Genomic DNA, 24,419 nt, shown 5'->3' with positions numbered 1-24,419 from the left:
TAATAATAACCACTGTATTACTAACTATTAACAAAGCAATTGTAGTTCAGTGTCAGTTTTAGGCTTTGATATATTAATGATTATTTACAGACTTATACAAACATTATCATATTTTATAAGCCAAACAAAAAAAGTACAGTAGAATGATCTAGAGAATTACAGTATAGTATGTTTCTCACAAGTTACATAAAGTTGCAAGGCCTTTGGGGAGTGTATCGGAAGTCTCCGTAAATAGGAGAACAATGTCTTTTTGTTTATAGTTTATATGTAGAAGGTTGTAATGGACAAGCAATTACATGCATAACACCAGTTAACCCGTCCTTATCATAAGTTGGAGAGATGACTTTATGTTTACATTTAGTTAGATTTAGCTAAAAAAGTGTTAATGTATGGAGTCTTTTGGGACATTGTATATTCATAGTTATAATCATATTTATCCGTAATATTCTCAAGCTGGGCCCTGCCATGGACTGGCAACCTGTCCAGGGTGTACCCCCTGCCTTTCGCCCAGTGTGTGAGATCCCCGTGACCCTAATTAGGAATGAAAGTGGGTATAGACAATGGATGGATGGATGGATTCTCAAGCTGTACTGAGTATGAAAGTGTGAAGCATTGTTTTGTAATACCTGCTCAGTGCATAAGGCTCTGGTTTGCTGAGCACAAGATCAGGTTTTCAAACTTCAGCAAGCTGCCATTTTTTCAACAGTTTCTTAACACAATCTGCTCTAGGGCTGCTGAATCATCGCTGACCCTGTTTGGATGACCAGCTTACTTTTTTTTTTTTAAGAAAACAATTTTACTGTACTGTTACTTATATGTGATGAATAAAGCAACATTTTATATAATAGGAAACTGCAACTGTGCAATTCGAATAAGATAATTATTCAATGGCAAGTAGGTGTTGGTCCTCTTAAAACATGACTAGCTAACGTCAGCTTACAGTAGCTAGGCTACATATTATTGTTCAGTACCCTCCAAATGTCTATTACCTTCAACCCTTACAAAAGAAGCACAGTTTTGTGCATATGCGTCTGTAGATTGACACTAATATATAAAAGCCATGTCATAACCCTACACACCCAGTTTGATTTATGTATGGCAGTCAAAAAAGCATATACATGTTTTTCAAAGTCAGTGGCACAGTAATTGTAGCTCCGTACTACAGGCTAGATCCCTTCAATGCTGCTTCTTTTTCATTCACTTTGTATTCCCTCTTCAGCTTCTCAATCCACCGACGCATAAATAGCCACGTGACCCCCTAGCCAAGGAGTAAAACGATGACCCCAAATATGGCTGGCACCCACAGAGGTACACCGTTGGGGCAGGGAGCTAGGAGTTGGGGCTGGGAGTTGCTTGTAGATGTTGGTTCTGGAGTTGTGAAGTAATCAGGGTGGCTGTTCATCTTGGTATAGATGAATGGTCTGACAGTCTGACACAGAGAAAACGCACAAAAGACATAATCAGTCAATAAGACAGTCTTATTGTAAATAAAGATCAAAGCACTTCTTCCCTCGACCATAAAATAAAATACACACCATCATCATCATTAGGAGATCTTGATATATATATGTTTTATTAATTTTAAATATAGCAAGAAAATTTAGCATCAGCAACAAAAATTAATTTTAAACTTAAAGGAGTGTTCCCTTAGCTATAGAGTTTTAGCAGGATTTTGTATTGTTAATTTCTTTATGTCCATCACTGACCTGTCACACGAGTTTATTATTGATCACACTCACCTCTGATGGACAACTAAGTTTTGTGCGGTCGTATGTAAAGTTGTTGAAGGTCTGTTTATTTCCCACTGGCTCCAACTAGACAAACAGGAGAATAGTGTGCTATGTTAATGAGAATAATAACTAATCTTTATTATATGCTTTATGAATGTTTTTGGAAAGTGGGAGGAAAGTGGAGAACCAGTGAAAATTTATGCAAACATGGGGTGAACAATACTACAAGCTCAGGATTGACCCAGGGACCATGGAGCTGAGAGGCTACCTGCTGCACCTCATGCTGCTGTTAACCCAATTTCCCATTAGACTGTGGTAAGATATTTGTCCATTTGAATTTCATACTTGCTGTATATATTTTATAATTTTGTGATTTAAAAAAGAATGTAATCAGTGAGTTGTAACTGAAATTACTGGTTTGCGGTTAGCTTTGCTTAAACTATCAAATATAGGAGTGCATTAAAGGGAAAGGAAGCACAAGAATCACAATAAGATCAACTTTCAACAACAGCAACTACAATAACAATAAAAATAATTTTCTAACTACCTAGTAAAGGAACAATGATCCACAGGTTGTCACATACAGATGTAAAAGGTACAATGGGCACTTAAACATCTGTTAGATAGAAACCAGTTCAGTTCTGTGTCTTACCATGTTATTCCAAAGAGAAATGGCCATCTCAGCTTGTGCCCGCTCACTGAAATGGAAGCAGTCTAATGTAAAGTAGCTGAGATCAGGATTTCCATCCTGGAATATGTAAAGAAAAGTAAAAAAAAAAAAGGAATGGTTAGCATTTTCTAATCTTTCAGAGTGTAGCTAGAGTTCAAGACTTGAAAACACACTCACTTTATCTAAAGGAATGGTTGTGTTTTGAAGATAAGGCTGAAGGACAACAGTGAAATCTTTACGGCCATCGTAACGTTCCCCAGATATTAGCTGGTCCAGCTGAGTCTAACAGGCAGGGTAGAGGGAGAGAGAAATGAAGACAAAGATCAAATATAATACACAGTTAGAAGACTTTGTCTTGGGGTTTTGTGTCCCACACAAACATGAAACCCATCAATCCTTGTCTGTTGTGAGAATTGTAAATTGCTCTTATGTTACACTTGTGTTTTTTCACCTTCAGTTGTATGTACAGAGGCACAGCATTTTCCTGAGGACTCGAAATTTCATCTAAATATAAACTTGTGAAAAGAGCTGCTTTACAGTGATATCCACTTGTTTAATGTGGTGCTGCCAATTTAAGTGTAGTGCATGAAGATGTCCTGGCATATAAATGTGCATGAGTTGGAGCAAAGCAGTGAGTTCTAATAGTTCTAATAATTTTTTACTAAGAGTTTTAATAGTTTTAATAGAGTTTTAATACTTTTTAATGTGCCAGAAGTTACATGGTCCAAATTGACCTCTTAAAAATTGATAAAGAACACATTTCATTCAAGTTACCTGATATTCTTGATTAATGAGCTTTAGCTCTATCAGCTCTGATGAGTTGTCAGCTGGAGTCATGAGGCATGGACAAACATCTCTGAAAGCCACAAACACATAAATATGAAGTGAGCAGAATTGCAAGAAACTGCACATGGCCTGACTACAAACACGCTCCGGATGATAAACATCAGTAGATCTAAGCCACTCTACAAGATCAGCTATCATGTCTAGTTTTAAGTAGATTAGATTAACTGTACATCTACTGTTGGCTACGTCTACTGAGCTCAAATAATTCTATATACATGTGTTGTACCAAGTGTGTGTATCACTCTAGTTGGATTAGACCTATTGTAAATATTTGAGATCAGACTTGCTACTGAGCAGGTAGATCTGCAAGATATGCTGCATGTACAACTGTAACTCTACTGGATCAGTTATAGTTCAAGATATAAAAGATCATATTAGACAAAGGGGACTCATTACAAACACATTCATAAACCAAGATCACACCCACTTCTGACTTCCCTCCATTTTCTCCACTGCCAATTCCTATCTACTAGACAGAAGTGTGTCCTGAGAGATTAGTGGGTCAGGGCACAAGCATGATTTCTTCTAGCAACATAAAGCCAGCTATCACTTTAATTTTAAAATTGTTGATTATTCTATATCACAGGGCAGTGTAACACAGCTAGAGGAAAGCATGAACTGCCCTCTTCTGCATACATGGGCTCACAAATGCTCATGAGAGGTTAGTGTTGCTCTGGTTAAATGGGGAGAGAATAATGCCATCCATTCCATCTGGAGAGTATATGGGTATTTTTGTGATCTAGGACTCCTGATAGTGGATGTCTGTGGAGTGATCAGAATTCAAACTTGAGATCTCCCAAGCAAAGGCAGGGCAAACACCCTTTTTCAGATCAGACTCACTACTAACACATACATGCAACTGCAGGTACATTATCAGATGTAATATGTCTAAATAAGCCCTATACCACCAACTGTTCAGACCAAAGTTGTCAAAATTTTCAAAAATTTTTTGAACAGATTTTACAAACCTATTTTAGGCCCAGACTGACCTAAAACATCTCCTTTTAAAGCCCTGTAGGGTCCTGTCTTATTTAGCTGAGCTCTTCTAAATTTAGTGAGGGATTGTCACCTATAGACCCCAGGGCCAACAGTATCCTTTTTATATGAACTAACCACAAAATCCTTCAATCCTTCAATCCACCAAAAAGCTATGTTTTGTCTCATTGCCTTAGCGCATCCCTAGATCTCATAGTAGCAATATAACTCACCATGTTCAATAGACAAATTAAATAGACAATAGACAATTTTATCTTTCAACTACAATTCTTGTACTCTCATGTCCTGTACTGTGTTAGTAAAAAATTAAAGACAGAGGATTTCAACTCAGACAGCACAGAAGAGTTAGATCTTTATACAGAAATGATTTGGTGGGGGTTCAGAAACCTGGGGAAAAAGCTGCAGCCTAATGAACTCTTCTTGACCATCCTCAAGGCCTCGATTTCTGGAACTGTGAGAACATTCACTAGAACACGAGGCACCTGCATTGGAGGAAACAAAGGGCAATTAACTGAAGATAATCATAAGGTCAGTGATAAAGATAATAACCCCTAATCATATAGTAACTGAGGTGTAAACACAATAACACCTCTTCAAACATTTTAAAGGCTACACCAGGGCTAGACAGTGTAAATCTCGTTCGCAGAGTTCAAACAGCATCCTCAATGCATTTTTCACGTCTCATAAAATTTCCATGATTCATGTGTAAACCTAGACCTGGACTCACTGACTAGTTGCGCCAAACTTTGATTGCAGGAAATATCTACAGTTTTTCTCTATTAAGGAAGAGTAAAGTACAATAGAGTACTTTATATACAACTGTAATATATGTAAGTCTAGTTGTATGTTCACTTCCAGTCAATGTTTTTTGAATAACTACAATTTCTTATGTTTTATTATAGATTAATCACAGACATTGCTAAAAAACCTATGAAAAGCAGATTAATGATTAAAGAAGGAAACCTGAATCTAACTTACTAAATTGATCAGTATCAGATCTTTGGGACATATAATAAATTGTTTATTACATGCAGGGGCATTTGGTGGGATAATGCATTAAGTCTACAGATTAAAGACTTGAAGACAATTTGATATTACCAACTCCCTAAAATCTACAGATTTTGTATGTCACTTATAAAAATGTACAAATAGCTAAAATTTAATGATTAAAGAAACAAGTCCACTGAGTTAAGCAAGTGTACTATGATTAACTAGTTAACTTGTTGACTTAATGGGGACAGTCCTTGTTACCACGGTCCTAGAGTATCATGTTCTGACCTCTTTATACAGCAGATCCAGAGACTTCATGAGGTGAAGGCTGTAGTTCTGAGGTGAGAAGTTGTTCTGCGTAAATGAGATAACACATGAACAAAGTTTTAGTTTGAAAAAACCCCATCAGTTATCTATTTCAGGAACAATCTCTAGGCTTCAGACAAGACAAAAAAGAAACATACCTGGTCCATACAATACTTGCATAAATCATTGACTCCAATAAGCACAGTAATCAGCTTCCAGTCCATGTCAAAATCTACATTCTGCAGAAGAAGGAAGATTAGATTTTATTAGAAACTTCTGTAAAAAAGGGAAACTGACAGGGCTAATAATAATGCTTGAGAGCTGGTGTACACAGAACAGGATGGCACACTTTCTAAAAAGTTGCATGGGGTTTTTATTTAAGCGACCCAAACAAACCCGTATTAAACTATATTCTATCAGCCACTGCAAGTAAAATTTAAGAACACAGTACTGAGTGTAGAGTGTAGTTTTAGCACATAAGCCATTAAAGTGATTTGTTGAATCTAAGTAAACAAACAAAAACAATAAAATAACTCCAGCAGTTAATTAATCATGGGCGATTTTACACTCTGTACTCATAGTATTGCATTGTAAAATTTTATTTGGACTGAAATTGTTAAACCAAATGCCAAAATTGTGAAAAAGTGGAAATGATCCTCACCTCACTGGATTTTAAGGCTTGAATAAGTCTGTTGACCTGATCTACAAGATCACTAGAAGAGAGAAAAGGAAAGCAGCATGGTTAATAGTAATATATAGAAATTAATATTTGGGAAAACTGAATTTACGGTTACAGACTTAAAAGAAGCAGTGTGTAATAATTAGAGCCCTCTGTTGCCGGCAAGGTAAATATCAATTTAAGAGACACATTAAATATGAAAGTATGCATATGCCAACATATCCTCTGTTTCTACTGAGTGTATTTCTGTGTCATAATAATATACATTGAGGCCTGAAACATTCCTGATCTACTGTAGATGTTAGATATCCACAAGCTAAATCTCTAGCATTCTGGTTGAACTATATAAGATTGTCTTATGTGGTCCTTGCAGTAAATCTGTGTCTTTATTTAATTTTACCCTCTATATTTTGATATCTAAAATCATTTAATACATAAAGCATGACCCTATATACTTTTACAGTCCTGGGTTTCTATTCTGACAAAGCTGATTTAATCTTTAGTAAAATAATCACATATCTTCCATCAAACATGTAAAAGCAGAAAGAAGCTGAGAATACTTACGAGGCTGTGGCACCAGACACAGCCATGTTGAAGCTGTCCTGTGCTGACACGCCATCCCCGGTAGAGAAACCCCGTAGAGATGGGTTAAATTGTCTCAGGATGTCTGTAAAACACAACACACACACACACACAGCTGGTTCAGTAGAGCAACAGCACAGTTACTTTTGTTTCTTATTAGTGCTGTGTTATATGACAAAAGTGTAATACTGATATTGATGTTCTCCTGATATGTGTATTTTTATTTTTTTTAAATTTAGGAACATGAGCTAAAAGAGATTATAACTAGTTAATGTTCTCAGTAACAGTAATATGTTAACTATTATAGACACCTATATTAAAGCGGAAACTTGTGCAAAAGTCACAACATTTCCAACATACCCCAAATATATACAATTAACCATGTTAGCTGTCTGAAATAACAATAATTTACAACCTCCAGTTTAGAATCATGCAAACTGCATGCCTAGATCATCATAAACTCACCTTAAACCACATGAAATATCTCAAACAGGCATGCTCATTTGCATGAAATGTTGTTACTAAGAGAGTGCTGTAAAAGCCCTTTTAAAGGTCGAATGATTTTCTTCATCAGGGAATGGTTTGAGCTCACTGAGCACAAACATTAGACAAAAGGAGAGGCCCAGAGCTTTAAAGTGGAATATTAGAAGTGACTCAGATAACAATAGAGTTTCAATTTGATCTTTAGCTTTCTTTAATATCAATTTATTCTATTATTTTTTAAAAATGGTTTATGTACAAATTATACAGATTTGTGATGATTCCGTCATAAGGATTTCACACTACTAAAATGGTAGCTATAAACGTCCATAACTTGATACCAATATTAGCCTTCAGTGCAAAACTCACTTGGCAGTGTTGTAGTCGTATCCAATGAGTGGTCACCCCCAATACTTCAAACACACACACACACAAACACACACACACACACACATAATTCATTTGCACAGTTTATCACAATTTACACATTTTATCACACTTAGAGGAAACAATCATATATGGTTTACCTCCATGACACTCCTTTGTATTCTGTATGAAACTGAGTGTAGTTCTTTGATTTTGTGCCAAGTGCAACCTGGAAAACACACACATTTAGATCAATGGCATTTGTCAGACACCCTTACAAAAAACAAATGACATTTATCTCACTGTATTTATATACAACTGAACAGCTGAGGGTTGAGGGCCTTGCTTAAGGACTCAGCAGAGGTAGTTTGGTGGACCTGGGATTTAAACTCACAACCTTTTACACAGTAGACCAGTGTTTTATCCACTGTGCTGCATAACCACATACTTAATTTATAAATATTTAATTCAATGAATTTTGTATGACTGGGCACTCTGGGGATTCTCAGAAATGCCCAGTGGGTGAAAGTCATTTATGGTTAAGAGATAAATTAGTCACATATTAAACAGCACCACTGCAGCTAATAAAAGTCAACGAGGATAACCAGAGATATTCATGCTTTTCTTACATAACACACTACACAGTCTGGAGAGAACAACGAGGGACGTAACTTACAGTAACAGAGTCTCCGAGTGCAGCAATCACCTTGATATCCGCAGGCCGTAGGCAGTGGACTGATTGACATTGTAAGAGTTAAAGCAAGACAGAGTGCTGTTCAGAATGCAACTCAAGTTACAATTCATGTCGCTGTCCAATTTTATGCCTACATCTATATAAACACTTCACCATCATAATGAATTTTACTTCTGCAGAAGGAAATATTTCATAGGCTTAACCATTATTCAAGTAATATAATTAGTAGGTAAATAGTAATGTAGCTAAATAAAATAGCAACATGTTGCACTTGCTATAAAGATCCAGTCATGAAATTACAGCATCTTCTATACATCCTTAAATATTCTCTAATATTAAGTAATTAGTTCTTAGATCTAACTCTGTCTGCATAGTGTGTTATTTGTTTATAGTTTTATTGTTAGTAATATTAATATTGTCACTTTTTTTTTCTGTTTCACTTCTTCTGTGTCTGTTACCTGAGGTGGGGATGCTGACTGATGGCTTGGTGTCTGTGCAGGAGAAATCACTGCCCCAGTTCTGGGTAAGAGAAAGAGAAAATAATAATAATAATAATAATAATAAGAAGAAGAAGAAGAAGAAGAAGAAGAAAAAGAAGAAGAAGAAGAAGAAGAAGAAAAAGAAGAAGAAGAAGAAGAAGAAGAAGAAGAAAAAGAGGATGAAGCATATGACAAGAAGAAAATCAATAATAAAAATAAAATAAAAATACATACTGAAATTGGAGGTGGGGGTGGCAGTGGACCTTTATACGTGTAATTGCTGTTCTCAAAGGTCTGAAGAAAGGGTGAGATCTGGAAGAGGATACAAACAAGACTAGAACAATGATCCTGCTGTGTGTGTGTGTGTGTGTGTGAGCAGACGGTTTTTGCAGTGTTACCTGTGATGGACATTTAGCTTGGAGACCTAGAGAGAAGTCTTGTCTGTGTGTTTTATTCCCCAGCTCCTCCATCTAGTGACAGGAAGAAATTGTTTAAAAAAATGAAGCTGCATAAAAGTTTAGTGCAAGGTATGATTGAATCAGTGAATATCTGCAGACATTAATCATGCAATACTAACATACTTTGAAAAGTTTTATACTTTTTCTGTGTATCTAATGTTTTCAGAAGCAACTAACCATGTTGTTCCACAGAGCACGAGCCATGAGAGTGTGAGCCTTTTGACTGAGATGGAAACAGTCAGGAGAGAAAAACGAACTATCAGGACGTCCATCCTTCAGAGAGAAAGAGAAATAGAGAGAGAGAGAGAGAGAGAGACTAAAACTCACTGAAAAATAAATAAATATATCAAGTTTTATTATTGTGTGTGTGTGTTTCCTACCAGCATTGGCACTACTATATCCCTTAATAATGGCTGCAGCACCACTGTGAAGTTAGAATGTGTGTCATAACGTCCAGACTCCACCAAATCTTTCAGCACACTCTGAAAAAATAAAGCCACACACAAAATCACACACTCACTTTTAGGGACTCAAGTTCCATAAATCCCAGACACGTTAACACAGTTTTACTTGTTTTAATGTAAATGGGTGGGACTAATCTAATGTAACAATAGTCTCACCAATCAAAGAGCTGATTTAGGTTGTCCTGGCCACATATTATCAAATCTACTGTTATATTTTTATACCTAAATAATATCTTAAAATACAGGTGAAAGCTATAAATCTAACCTAGATAGGGAAAGGTGTCTATTGAGTGAAACTTACTAAGTGAAAACAATAGAAAACAATAGTTAACTAGCAAACTAGCAAACCGGAAGCCTATTAGTGTACCGGTCTGACAAAATCTACCTGAAAAATACACACTAAACAGCGTGCCAAAGCTGACAAGTTAAAGCATATACAGAGCAAAAGTTAAATCTTCCTCCTGTAATTAATTAACAATACTAAAGCTATAAAAAGAGGACTATTAAGAATTAATAGTCCATTGCACCTACGTGAAAAGTGTTTTACATCGTTCTTATAATCAGAGATATTTTGGCCATGTGTCGTATGCCATGTATGGTAGCACACTGACTATATACAGAGCTTCAATGAATATATTGCATATTGCTCTGAATTAGTATAAAAGTTGCGAAAAGCTGTGAATATCATCAAAATGGCCTCTTTTATGAAATATTGTAAGCATAGTAAACTCTCAACTTTAATGTTTCACCTGATAAGCTCTGTTTAGATCTTCCAGGTTCTGCAAAGCTTCTGATCCATCTTCTGGTGAAACGACACAGGAACAGAGGATGCTACAAGAAAAGTACAAAAATAATAATAATAATAATAATAATAATAATAATAATAATAATAATAATAGTAAAGTGCTTTATCTAATAAGATCTACACTGTCATACACACACTCACCGTACAAGCCATGTGGGGCAGCCCAAAGTGGCGTCCTGGTGCATGGCTCTCAGTGGGACGATGTGAAGAGGCTCCACCAGATTAACGATAGCACGAGGAACCTTAACATTAAACATACATCAATTACATAACATATACACTGTTCTGATGAGACTATGAAGTACACTGATCAGCTATTGAAACTACCTGCCTAATATTGTGTGCCTAATAACTGACAAGGTGACCGAACTAGTTACTAACTGATTAGAGTTACAGTGAATCTAATGCCATGTACTCATGTAGTGTACATTTCTCCAGATCCTTTCTATGGTAACTTCAATTGTTCCTTTTTACTTAATAATTTTTTCCTTTGACTGACTGTTCATATTTCGCATTTTTATAAAAAACTTGATAATTGATATCTTACCTCAGAGTGGAGGTAGTCCAGTGCATCCTGTATGCGCTTCATAAAGTTTTCCGGAGAATAATACAGCTGGGAAAGAAAGACAGAATGAAATGAATGACTGTTTTGCCTTTTATTGTTACACTTGAAGGTCTTTTTGTCACTTGAAACAGACACAAAAAATGAGCTTATATTGCATATATTGTTAATAATATCACACAAAGTTCCTTTAATAAATGAAAGTTGTTTTATGTATAATACATATAATTTTTTATATAATAATATATAATAATTTTTGACTAGAAATGGCACAACACCACTTTTTTCCTGATACCAATACAGACTGAAAATGATACTGAAAACTTAGGACTCATCCAATATCATTTCAGTATCAATATTAAACTTTAAAATGTTGTTTTCTTAACTGAAGCACTTCACATTTAAACTCTTTCACAGAAAAATGAGTAAATATAACAAAATCAATTTTACCAAAATAAGCTGCTGATCTACACAAATAACTGGGAAAATCCATCATATGCAGATTAAAGAGATTTGTAAGATACACATTGTACGTTTACAAAAGTTACACAATTTTCCCAGCACAGACAACTGAGTCATATATAAATATCACGCATAACAGCCCCCTAAAGGCTTCAGAGGAAATGGCCATACTGGTTTGATGCAGGAGTCACAAAAATCATTGCCGCCGATGAACATGGTGATCACTTTCCAGTCTGAATAGAAACTGATACGCTGTGGAAAACAATCAATACATAGCAATAAGCAGAAATAAATAAATGTCGTTGCTTAGCTAGTGCACTCTGATGACAGCCTCTTATCACCTAGCTGCATTTTTAATACTTTATTTTACGGAGCTGTTAGCTAGCCACCTATATTACCTATATGTTTAGGTAATATACTTGAATGACAATGTAGCACTTGCTAGCTTCGTTCACAACTTATAATATTCTGGCCACTGTTTTTAAGATTTTTATTACCCTATCAAGAAAACATATATAATATATGAACAATAACATATATTATATGTAATACTATAAGTACAATGATATTATTATTATTATTATTATTATTATTATTATTATTATTATTATTATTAATGTTATTAGTAGTAATAGTAGTAGTAGCAACATTAATTCAATATAATATAATATAATATAATATAATATAATATAATAGAATAGAATAGAATAGAATAGAATAGAATAGAATAGAATAGAATAGAATAGAATAGAATAGAAGACGTTTGCTGAGTGCAGCTTATTCCTTACATCATCAGTCTTCATTCTCTTGACCAGCGCCTTAGCTTGCCCCAGGATGTCCCTGACAATTAAATTAAGAATATTAATGTTTATTAATAATATTACACATGAAAAGTCAAATAAGTTGAAGGGATTATTGACTGATTAACAAACTCACGAGCTCTTGGCTCCTGCCACAGCCTGGTTGAGGAAAGCTTGTTTGGTGTTCTGTTTCCCTGTTCCAACTGAAAATCCTGTAAGCTCCGGATTAAATTCACGCATGATGTCTGAGCAAGAAAATTATAATGATAGGAAAATTAAAACTCAAGCACAATACACATAGGTACATTACATACCGTATATAAAATATATGCATTAGAACATAACATCACATAATATGCATTTGAGGTATGACACAAATTTGCATTAGAATGCCTAAATGCTAGTGAAAAGCAGGGTGTTTTCTGATAAACTGTGACTGAAAATCTAACAGACAGACTTGTAGAGATGACTCCTTGTCATAAGTGGTTGGGTTTTGGTGGTCTAAATTGTTTGATGCTGCCTTAATGTGGGGAGGACTTCACCAGATATTACAGAAAATGTTCTGATTTTTAAAATCACTGACCTCACCTTTAACGATACATATAATAAATTAAAAAAACAAACAAACAAACTTGGAAGTGTAGTGACTGTAGACAGGTTGTTGTCTCCTCCAATACTGTTAAACACAAAAGACAGATCAGAAAAAGAAGAATAAGAAAGAAGATCAGAGTGTGACCATGTATTGTATATATTGTATATATATAAAACATTGGTGTACTCACCTCCATGATAATCCTCTGTACTGAGTCAGCACAGCTACCAGGTTTGTAGATGCAACACCATTCCCTGCCTACACAGAGAATTGGGACACATGCAAAAGTGGATTTTAATTAAATGCTGTACATTACAAAATGCCCTATAGGGCGGAATAAGGACAGGAATTTTAAATATGTGAGTACATAATGAGGAATGAGACATAACAAAGTGTTCTGTGGAAAATATTGAGTAACATGTGATGCAACAGATATTTCTTGTGAGGTGGAGGACTGTGAAGTGTTTTATTGCTGTTGTACCACATTAATTTGCCAATTTTTAATTAATTACTGAATGACCTACTGTACTTTTTTCAATTAATACTGCTCTATCATCATCTCTTTCCCTCTTCTTGAAGTGCTAAAAAATTGCAATTTATCATGATACTAAAATCCCTACAGAAAATTATTATATATTTTTCTTTGTTGAATGAAGCATATTTTTAAAAATATTTTATTTTTTAGCATTAAGGTAATGCATTATTAGCGGTGCATTGATAAAAATCATTGATTGATCTTGCAGCTGGCACTATTGTCAGAGATACACATACAGATAAATGCAAATAAATGTAAATAATGAGGCTTAAATATGTAAATAAAAAATTAAAATATGTAAATGTAAATAATTTCAGGCTTAATCACAGAAAATAATAACCTGAAATTAGGTAACACTAATGGATAATGGCTAAAGTGTACTAAGTTAATGGGTGTGCAAACTGTGTGTGTATGTGTGTGTGGTGTGCATGTGTGTGTTTGCTTGTGTGTTTGTCCCACAGACCGTTAGAGAATCACCAACTGCTCCTACAACTCGGATATCAGCAGGCCTCACTGCATGCACTACAGAGAGCAGAAATACATCCAGTCTTGATTTGTATGATGACCAGAAATGAATCCACAATGTGGAGAAAAAGAGCACTTCCTCTTTTTTTGTTTTGAATAAGACACTACTGATTATATCTGACCAGGTCTACATTAGCGGCATCTTGATAAAAAATAATGGAACCAACATATTTCCTTAATAACACATTTGTAACCCTTATGTAAATATTTATAAAGCAATACTGGTGCATTTATAAAAGGCTTGATGATATTGGAGATTTTATGCAGGTTGTGAGATCAGACCCTAGCACCACCAAGCTGCCACTGCTTGGCCCTAAAGCAAGGTCCTTAACCTCACAAGCATTAAATTAAATCAAGTAAATATAAACTTTATTACATATGGATGGAGAATAAGTAAATGCACAGTTAATTTGTATTAAAATGATTATGGAGCCCCATTTACATTTATAACACTGTTATTAAGCTATCTGTGTGCTTTATATTATTTCCCAAAGTATCATGAATTTGCTGTTAATAAAAATAAAAGAATATCATACGATTTTGATAATGATAACTGATAATTCATGTTTTCTCTTGTATTTTCTAAATTTCAAAAACTTTCTCCAGGATTGCTTCATTAAATATTTATGCAGTGCTTATGGATGTGTTATAAAGGCACTATATAGGGCCATGGTATAATTATAAAGGATTGGAGAGATAGAGAAAATTGTGTGCATGTGAGCAGATTAGGATGTGTGTGTATGTGTGTGTATGTGTGTGTGTGTGTGTGTGTGTGTGTGTGTGTGTGTGTGTGTGCGTGTGTGTGTGTACCTGAGGTGGGGATTGTGTTGGAGGGACTCATATCATCACAATGCATCTCAGTGCCTGTTACCTACAATACCACAAACAACATACATCAAGTATACAATAGATCAAATATATAACAAAACACACACACACACACAATCTACTGTAGCATAATTAGCTACTCAGGGGAGATCTGACTCCTTTAATGTCTCCATATGGGTCTTTATTCAGAACATTAGCCTATGAACTAGATAGCAAAGTTAAAAGAAATATATATAAAATCAATTACAATTCAAATACTGGATTAAGAAATATTTTAGTTCTACCAATTAATAATATTCATTCATTTATATTCAAAAGTTGTGTTTGTACATTGCAACTTCTATAGCTCAATTAAAAACAGATAATGCACTGAGACACTAACTAAATCTTGGAGATATTTAAAACACTTAAGGTTAGGTCACTTGGAAAAAAAAAATTTGATAAATTCTGTGGCTCGACTCCTCCTCCACCCTGTGCATAGAACTTGCATGTTCTCACCATGCTGTAGGGGCTTGCTCTGGGCTGGCCTCCAGGTTCCTCATGACTCTGTGTAGGATAAATGGTTCAGAAAATGGATGGATGGATGACTTAGATTACTTAATATAGATTGTGAATTCATTTACAGTATCAGTAGCTGGATCAGCTCCTCTGGAGGCTGGATTCATTTTGGATGGAGAATTCTTCTCTGTTCTGAGAAAAGGTTGATACTGTAGGTGGAAGAAAAGAGTGAGTGCTTGCCGTTGCTAATATGAGATTCAGAACAACATTTATATCAGAGTGTTGCATGATTATAAAGTATTTTGTCAAGTCAAATATCTGTCTTTTATCAAACATTTTCATGTACATCATACCACATTTGGGCATCGAACTGTAGGCACGTCACCGTTCTTCAGCTTTTCTCGCATAGTGTTCGGCTGGAGCTGTAAAGCAGTTCATAAAATCAGTTTCTTTGTATAAATGTTGATGGATTTCATGTAGTATGTGTGTTGTTGTGACATACAAGGTTTTCCCAGAGCTGCAGCAAAAGTGTGTGCACTTGATTGTCATTCAGATTCTCATCTGATGTCCATTTATACTTCACATTGGAAGAAAAGAGAAAAAAAGAGAAAAAGCCTTGTGGTTATTTTTTGGTCAGTGATTGTCACTTTTTTTACAGGTTATTTAGCAAAAATTCATCTTACAGTGTTGGAAATGGGATCTAAAAACAGAGGAACATCCTGAAGCTGCACAGTGAAATCATCTCTGCTGTACCAGTCTTTCTCTCTGAGTGTTTCTTTTAAATATTCCTGCAAAAAACCCCCAGCAAATACAGGTATAAGGAAGTCAAACTGTTAGAGTATAAATGGTACTTAAATGAAATAGTGAATGAAACATATGAAGTTTATTTATAACTACACTATTTACAACTGTACTCATGCAACTGTTGTGGCAGTAGTATTAGGATTCTTACCAAAAGGGCATGTAAATAAATTGCACCTGTCAACCGCAGCTCTTCATCTGAGTCTAATGACAAACAAGAACACATTCTGGCAACACACACACACACACACACACATTAATATTACACAAAATCAAAATCATGTTCTGATGTATGTAATAGAATCATGTAATAGATTATTATTAATATGTAATAGAAAATTAAGAGCTGATAATCACCGGCTGTGTCGGTTATAAGGTTCTGCATCCTGGAGCACAACACTGACTATGGCCTTTTTCAGCTATAATACACATACAGTTCATCATAACACAATCAGAAATAAGAGCTGTAGGGTATTTTCAACAAATCCACACACACACACACACACACACACACACACCTGAGATTGTAGCACTCGTATAGCAGCATCCACTTCCTGTGCCACAATGGTGACCTGAAATAGCCACACACACACACACACACACACACAAATGCAATAATTACAAAAAAGTAATAATTCTACAAACTATAGTAAGATTTATAGATTTTAGTTAGCTCTAACCATAGCACAACAATGACCAGTGTTGAAAGGGAAAAGGTAACAGTAACAGTAGCTCAGTGTCACTGCCTGTTGTTCAATGGCAAAGATCCACCAATAGCTGGGGAATTATGTCTGCAGTGGTTATTAAGTTGATTTTCAGTTATTTAGATAAGTAGTATTAGGTAATGTGTAATAAATGTTTGTGTTTGTGTGTGTGTGTGTCTGTGTGAGAGCAAGAGAGAGAAAGAGAAAGAGAGAGAGAGAGAGAGAGAGAGAGAGAGAGAGAGAGTTTGCTCACTTGCTCACCTGCTCATCACACATACACCGTCTATCAGCTGTCACAAAGATAATCACCAGCTTCCAGTCAGACTCTGCTAAGTAGGGCTAAAACACACACATACAAATTACATATATATATATATATATATATATATATATATATATATATATATATATATATATATATATATATATATATATTGTAAATATAATTCAAAATAAATATGAAACCCCATAACAATTATACAGTAAAAATAAAGAATACAAAATGATTAAACTGAATAAAAGTTAAAAACAGCTCTATAAGCTAAACGCTTATAAGCATAATAGATAAGAAGTTTGCAGTATATAAATGTTGCAAAAATAAACTAAAATAAACTAAAATAGAAATAAAGAATAATATATTAAGAAATTACATGACATTATAATATATTACATTACCTGTTGGGTGTTCAAAAGGGAAACTGCTTGTTTAGCCTGATTCACCAAACCACTGGGAACATCATCAGGTAACACACTGGTAAACTCAGGACTGAACATGGACATCACATCTGAATAAACATCAACAATGAAAGTTAATCACACACACACACACACACACACAATCAGGGTCTGGCTTGTACATAGTGGGCCCACTGCATTAGAAGTGAATGTAAGACCAACCTACCCTGAAGGCTGCTTATGACTGAAGGCATTACACTGCTACAGGAAAAGAAGAGGGACATCATCATTTATGGGTATTGTTCACTTTATTGTGAACACATACACATGTATACTGTATCATGATTTTGTGTCTTACTTTGGTGTATGGGGGAGTCCAACAACAGAGAAGACTTTAATGTCCGCAGGCCTCAGTGAGTGCACTGAAATATTTGTGTATTTGAAAAAAAAAAGTTCTCATTATTATATTTTCTTATAAAAAGAGTACCTCAAAAAGAATAAACATAACAAATGTATTTACATAGTTTAAATTAAAATACATAAAAATAAAATAATTCATGAAAAACATTGAATATTAATTCCTAGATATACATTTCAAGTAACTGGCAACACAGTTAATAATATATATATATATATATATTTTATGGATAGTTTTTCAATAAGCCAGGATTTAATTGCTAAAATTCATTTAAACAAGTTTCATAATTACTAGATTTAAATAATATAATATGATACAGATGTTACACTGTAGTGAAAATAGTGATACAGAGGTATGAGGATGACCATAGAACAGTGTAGAAATGACATAAATGTATTGTATAGAGTAAGAGTGCAAAATATGTACAGGAATGACAAAAATGCTACATGTAAAAACACTGTGTATTTGCAAATGCACTGAGAGGTTAAATACAGTTTAACATTTTGATGGAAAGGCCTGTTTTTGGTTATTAATGCCGTACTATACTTTAAGCTAACTGGACAGCTCATATATAAGATTAGAAGGGATTTACCTGAGGAAGGTTTATGTGTTCCAGCAGGAGATTCAGAACAAGACCAGGAGAGTTTCTGACAGACAGAATTTCAGACAGATAGCAAGAAATGACCCTTACAATACAAGGCACATTCATATACAAGATACATTTTTACATGTAGTTACATTTTTGTTAAAATGACTTTCCCAACCTCCAGAACACTAGCACAAATCCTTAACCACTGAGCCACCAAGGCCATTTAATGTGTCCTTGAACAAAATTTTGCAGCAGAATGTTTTAAATGAGATTTATGTGCACTTTCTTCTGTTACTCACCTTGTTGGGTTTCTCAAGACTCTGAGGTAACGTGCGGCCAAACACTGTCCCTGTGAATGAGAGCAATCAAATAGGCCTTAATTATAATGATTTCTTTTATAAGGTCTGATAAGTTATCAAGTTTAAGGTTAGGATCAGGGTGGATCTGATGTTAGTTAGATATCACAATCCAAATCATTTCATTTGACTGCAGTAGGTATCCCACAGCAAAGACAGCAAAGACTACATTTAAAGCACAGAAGAAATGCATTTTAAAATGCATAGCCTAGTAAGGTTCAAAAGTACACAAAGAAGTGAACATAATTATTATGACTGGCAATTTCTGATACTAAGACAACCTGCTATCCTGTGATAATGAAGGTCAGACTTATCTGTAGGATTCTGATAAAGAATATCTTTCATCTTTAAGCTACTCATTGTGTCCCATCAGATATACTCTCAAAAACACAGTGACTGAAACCCAAGTGAAGTTTGTAATGAGATTTCATGTTGATGATTTCATTAGACGGTCAATTATTTAATGCGTTTCCCAGATTTCCAATTTTGAAAAATCTGTGGTAGAACCATTTTTAACAGTATATGATCTAAATCAAGATATTGCATTATGCATTTACTCCTCACTGAGTAAACAATGTAAATGTAAGGTCTAAGGACATCATTACATTTCTGGCTCTAATCTTGCAATTTTTAAAGTTAATTATGATGTGGAAATGATTTTCTGTTCTTGACAATGATAATAGCGTACCTCTCATTTATGAACCTTTTTTCATCAGATATGAACTCTGAAAGATGCAGACTATGCATTTTGTAATATTCAATTTTCATATCACAGTATTCAAGTACAGGTTATCACACTTTGTAAACACATCTGTATCTTTATAGCAACATCTTTATCTGTGGCCGTTGTCGTGGGACAGTCTTTTAACTTTAAATGAACCTCAGCAGTTGTCTTTTTCAGGATTAGATTTTATCAGTAATTGTTAGATACTAAAAGGCATTTTTAAATACAGTTAGTGCTTGTGAAGAGTTAATTTAAACCTGTTTTAACAACTAGCAAGCTAATTGAAAAAGAAATTGGAAAAATGCATCCAGTGCATTCAGATGCACTCCAGTTCTGTGATAAAGGACAGTCTACATGAATTATTCAGTCATCACATTTTTGGTCAAATCCATAATACCACATCTATGCACTTATTCTGCATACCACCATACCCCCCCCCCCAAAACCCTAACCCATTTTAACAATTAAATACAAATGATCACTGGTAATTAACCAATATACATAACCGCTGAGGATATCGGATGGATATTTTTGGTGATTTGCTTTAGAATCTTCGTCACCAAGAAGTAAGAATACTAAACTATTTAATGACACTTGTACATACTGTATATGAAGGCACAAAATCATAAGAGCAAACTCAGCAGAGAAACATCAGAAATTTATGATTTATGACATAAATGTTTGTTGCATTATTGCTAAAACACACAAAACATCATTCTTCCTTCTCCATTGTAAAGGTCCATTTCTCAAAAAAGTATTTTGAAATTATAAGAATGATATAAAAAACAAAAACAACCTGTGAATAAGGACAGGAGAAAGAGCATCCAAAAAGTATCCGTCATCTTTATACAAGCCTCTGGAAACTCTGCAGTCTTCGTGAAAGAAAGAACCTCAAGCACACCTGTGCCTTTATATCCTTAATGGTCTTTTATGATCATTTATGATTGACAGTTGCATCTCTTATCAGTAAAAGATTTCAGTAGTATTGAGGAGGTGGGGGTTGATCACCCAAATGTAGAGCAAAGCTCAGCGTTGTCTAATATCAGGGTGGACAATAATGAACTGTCCATGTTTCACCAAAAAAACTTGTTTTGAGTAAAATTAAACCTTGTACTTTTGCTTGGCAAAAGTAGATCACCATTAAAGAGTAATAAATAATGGATGTAACCCCTGAAGACTGCTATTTTAAAAAATGTCTACACTTCAAGTATCTTCAGTTTTAAATGTTTCCAAGCTCCTGGCATTTCACAGCTCAATAACTAACCAGTTTTTGATGTTGTACAGTATGAAAGCTCTTTATTAAACTTAAAATGTCACTTTCAATGTTGTGGCTCTTTGACTGATAGGTTATATATATCTAATTGCTTTCTCAGCCTATAGGTAATGCTGAGGATATTGTGTAAGGGACAAATTTGCTAGATAACTAACTATGTGACCATGAGCTAGCTAGCTAATAAACATAACAAGTTACTGAAACCTCAACAGCACAAAAGAACATTTATAAGAGAATGTTTTAAAAATGCTTTCTTAATATATAGAACATTTTTGGATTTGTTGTGTCTATTGTCAACATGTAAATAGGTAATTTGTAAAGTAATTACTCTATTAATTTGTCAACAGACAACTCTTACTTGTACTTAAGTCACTTATTTACTCTTACTTGAGTCACATTCTTGATCAGTATTATCACTTTTACTAAAGTGAATTATTACTACAGTGAACGTTTTGTATGATTTCCACCACTGGCTAACTGAGTAACACAGGTGTTGAAGGGAATGCTAGACAGACAGACAGACAGACAGACAGACAGATAGACAGACAGATAGACAGACAGACAGACAGACAGACAGATAGATAGATAGATAGATAGATAGATAGATAGATAGATAGATAGATAGATAGATAGATAGATAGATAGATAGATAGATAACCTGTGCCTTCTCTCTATGTGCTTGGAGAGATAGAGAAAGAGAACAGAGAAAAGATAAACAGATAAGAGGAAAGAAGATTCAGTGCTAGGCTTTGAGCCTAGCTAAAGATAAAGATAAAATGGAGGTGGTGATCATTAATCATGTTGACATTTGCACAAAGACAAAACTAAAGTCTACAGAACAGCGATAAAAGATAAGTTATTGTACATCTTTAAGCCCTAAATCCTTCTTATCATAGAGATTGAGAAACACAGACACAAAAGACACACAATTAGGAAAATAAAAGTCTACAAGTTTCATCAAAAGGACAAGAGTATATGTTTGCCTGCCTATGTGTTGCCACTTTGAGGGAGTAAAAAAAACTGATGATGCTGCAATCATCATTTGCCTACATGACAGCAAACTTGACAGCAAACTTCTACAAATGTTGCTCTGAAATGATGATGCTGAACTTGAATACACTACTGGCTAATAAGTTGTTTAGCTTTTGGACTTGGGAGGTACCTGTCAATTGGCCTTTGCCCCTGAGGTGAAGGAGAAAACAGTATTTAAACTTTGGCAGTTGTTTGAACGGTGTAATACTCCTGCAAAGTATAGGCAACTAAAGTTTAGACAGTTTATTGGTGTGCCATGCAGTCACTGATTTGTAGACCTTGATTATCTTGTGATATCAACATACCCTTGCACCAGCAGATGGGGAAAGAAGCTGAGTTTAGGATGTATTTGCACAAGACCTTGAACTGGCAAGGTTATGTTTTGCTTACCTGACTTTTGAAGGCCAGACGATGTTTTTGCAACTGTCTCAGGCCTCCTGCTTCACTCTTCATTACTGTAAATGCTGCTTTTTTTCATCACTGTAAGTTGCACACTCTTCATTATTATACTTGGAATTTGCATTCCAATTCTGACGGACTGTCACAACATCCTTGCACCAAGGATGCCTGTGGTTATGAACCTCTAGAGGATTAATGCAATGGAGAAGCATACAGCGCAGCGCAACAGAGCTGGTTACAGAGAGTACAGAAAAAGAGTGGCTTTTAGGTTATGTCAGAAGCATAATGAGAAACTTTGTTTTGTATTTGTATTATGCTGAACAAAAAATGACCAGACCCCAAAATACGGGTTGCTAATCTCCCAGTTTGTGATGGTCAGGGCCATTGCATAGCTGTGGCACACTGGGACAGCCTGCTTTGCCTGTTCAGACCATAGCCAGATTCCTATCCAGATTGCCATCAACAAGACCTCATAGTTGGCCAGGACAAGTATGGAGTGAAGCTACCTAGCAGCATTAGGAAAAAGGCCAAAAGAAAAGGACAGACGTCATTTAAAGTGAGTCTTTATTTCATTCCAGTGTATACAAGGTACATATGAATGACAAACCCACCTGACTTGGTTTATTGCATCAGATATTATAATAATTACAGTTTCTTTGGAATGTGAAGTAGGAAATTCAGACAGCAGTAACTCATCGATCTAAATATTAATCATATACACATTACAAACTCTGCAAATTTCTTTGTAAACCTTGCTATTATTATATTCATATATGTACAATTATGCTGAGTTTTAGACTCACAATGATCTACTTGACCAGTTGTATATATTTGACTGTTGATCTGCAATAATTCTGTAGTAAATTGGATTATATTGTAAAGTCCAATGTATTAATAATAATTTATGTTAAAATCAAATTAAACTTGCAAAATAATACAGACAAACTATATAGTTGACTCAACATATAATCATAACAGGACTGAGGGTATTATTATTGGATAAAATGATGTTGCTGAGTGAGTGGTATTCAACACAGTCCGATCATGTTTATTGCTCATTGTCCTTTTCCACTCTTGTTGCAGATAAGCAAAAAAGGTCAATAGTAATTGCAGTTAGCAAATCTTATAGCAAGTGCAGATATGCATTTTAGCTGAGAATGCAGAGATCTCAGACTCATAAGTTACTGTAAACCACTACGTGTAGAGTGCTATATTGACCATTTATCAAGTTTTATCTTTTACAGTGATTGAAGACAACAGAAGGAAAGCTGGTGTTGTTTTTGATAAGGAGTACAACAAGAGGGCAACAAATTCAGTATGTCACAAAAAAGCATATAAACACTTTCTATTTGGATATTTGGATTTCATTATTTAAACTACCTATTTGTGCAGAGTGCACATACACAGTCGCATATTCACACACAGCACTCTACACTGAAGGGCCAAGAGTACTGTATGGGGACATGTGACCAATGAGCATCCTGTTCCAAAACCATGGACATTAATTACATTTACAGTCTCTGTTCTTCTTTGTGGAGATTTGTGCTTATTCCGCCACAAGAGTGCAGGAGATTAGAACTTATGTCCAGTCTGGTGCTAAGTTAATGTTCCACTTGATCCCAGAGGTGTTCAATGGGGATGAGTGTCCAGGGCTCTGTGCAGGCCACTCGACTTCTTTCACACCACAAAACATGTCTTTATGGATGTCCTTTGCACATGGCTTATCACGCTAGGTTTGGGCTAGGTCCTTTAGTTTGAGCAAAAGGATATCCTACTGCTACAGCATACAAAGACATCCTGTATATGACAGCTGTGTGCTTCCAACTTTGTAGCAACAGTTTGATGAAAAACCACATGTGTGTTATGGTCAGGTGTCCACATTCTTTTGGTCATATATCACATTTAAGTAATCGAATTCCCGGGGACTGAATCTCCAGTGTTTTGAGACTGCGTCCTCGATTGAAAAAAAAAACCCCAAAACCTTACAGCCATTACTGTGTCTAAACACAGGGTACGAGGTGTTGCATTAGTGATGTGACAGTGTCACTGTTTACAAGGTTAATTAATGTGAACTCAAATCTGAAATTCCCCTTTACCCATT

At 35.1% G+C, this 24,419-nt stretch overlaps 1 protein-coding gene across 1 annotated transcript; it reads right to left on the bottom strand.

Annotated features, from left to right (window-relative positions):
* Positions 1-84: 84 nt before the first annotated feature.
* On the bottom strand, positions 85-20,456 carry LOC131345878 (phospholipase B1, membrane-associated-like). Its single transcript, XM_058379005.1, has 42 exons — positions 20,411-20,456; positions 18,834-18,883; positions 18,538-18,592; positions 17,886-17,949; positions 17,754-17,788; positions 17,528-17,637; positions 17,114-17,191; positions 16,667-16,720; positions 16,506-16,567; positions 16,300-16,375; positions 16,031-16,135; positions 15,850-15,924; positions 15,701-15,769; positions 15,473-15,556; positions 14,832-14,892; positions 13,960-14,018; positions 13,152-13,219; positions 13,002-13,045; positions 12,506-12,614; positions 12,358-12,409; positions 11,741-11,821; positions 11,093-11,158; positions 10,687-10,787; positions 10,490-10,571; positions 9,657-9,758; positions 9,454-9,549; positions 9,217-9,288; positions 9,053-9,130; positions 8,798-8,858; positions 8,322-8,380; positions 7,807-7,874; positions 7,649-7,692; positions 6,782-6,884; positions 6,200-6,251; positions 5,697-5,777; positions 5,521-5,586; positions 4,630-4,724; positions 3,175-3,256; positions 2,578-2,682; positions 2,383-2,478; positions 1,740-1,814; positions 85-1,429 (listed from the first exon to the last, which is right to left on the bottom strand). The coding sequence occupies exons 1-42, from the start codon at positions 20,454-20,456 to the stop codon at positions 1,259-1,261; spliced, it is 3,192 nt and encodes a 1,063-aa protein (XP_058234988.1). The 3' UTR covers positions 85-1,258.
* Between the last annotated feature and the right edge of the window lie 3,963 nt (positions 20,457-24,419).

Source organism: Hemibagrus wyckioides, linkage group LG25 (genome assembly GCF_019097595.1).
Source record: "Hemibagrus wyckioides isolate EC202008001 linkage group LG25, SWU_Hwy_1.0, whole genome shotgun sequence".
Taxonomy (NCBI): domain Eukaryota; kingdom Metazoa; phylum Chordata; class Actinopteri; order Siluriformes; family Bagridae; genus Hemibagrus; species Hemibagrus wyckioides.
Note: the sequence above shows the minus strand (reverse complement) of the source record. Positions and strands in the feature narration are given on the sequence as shown.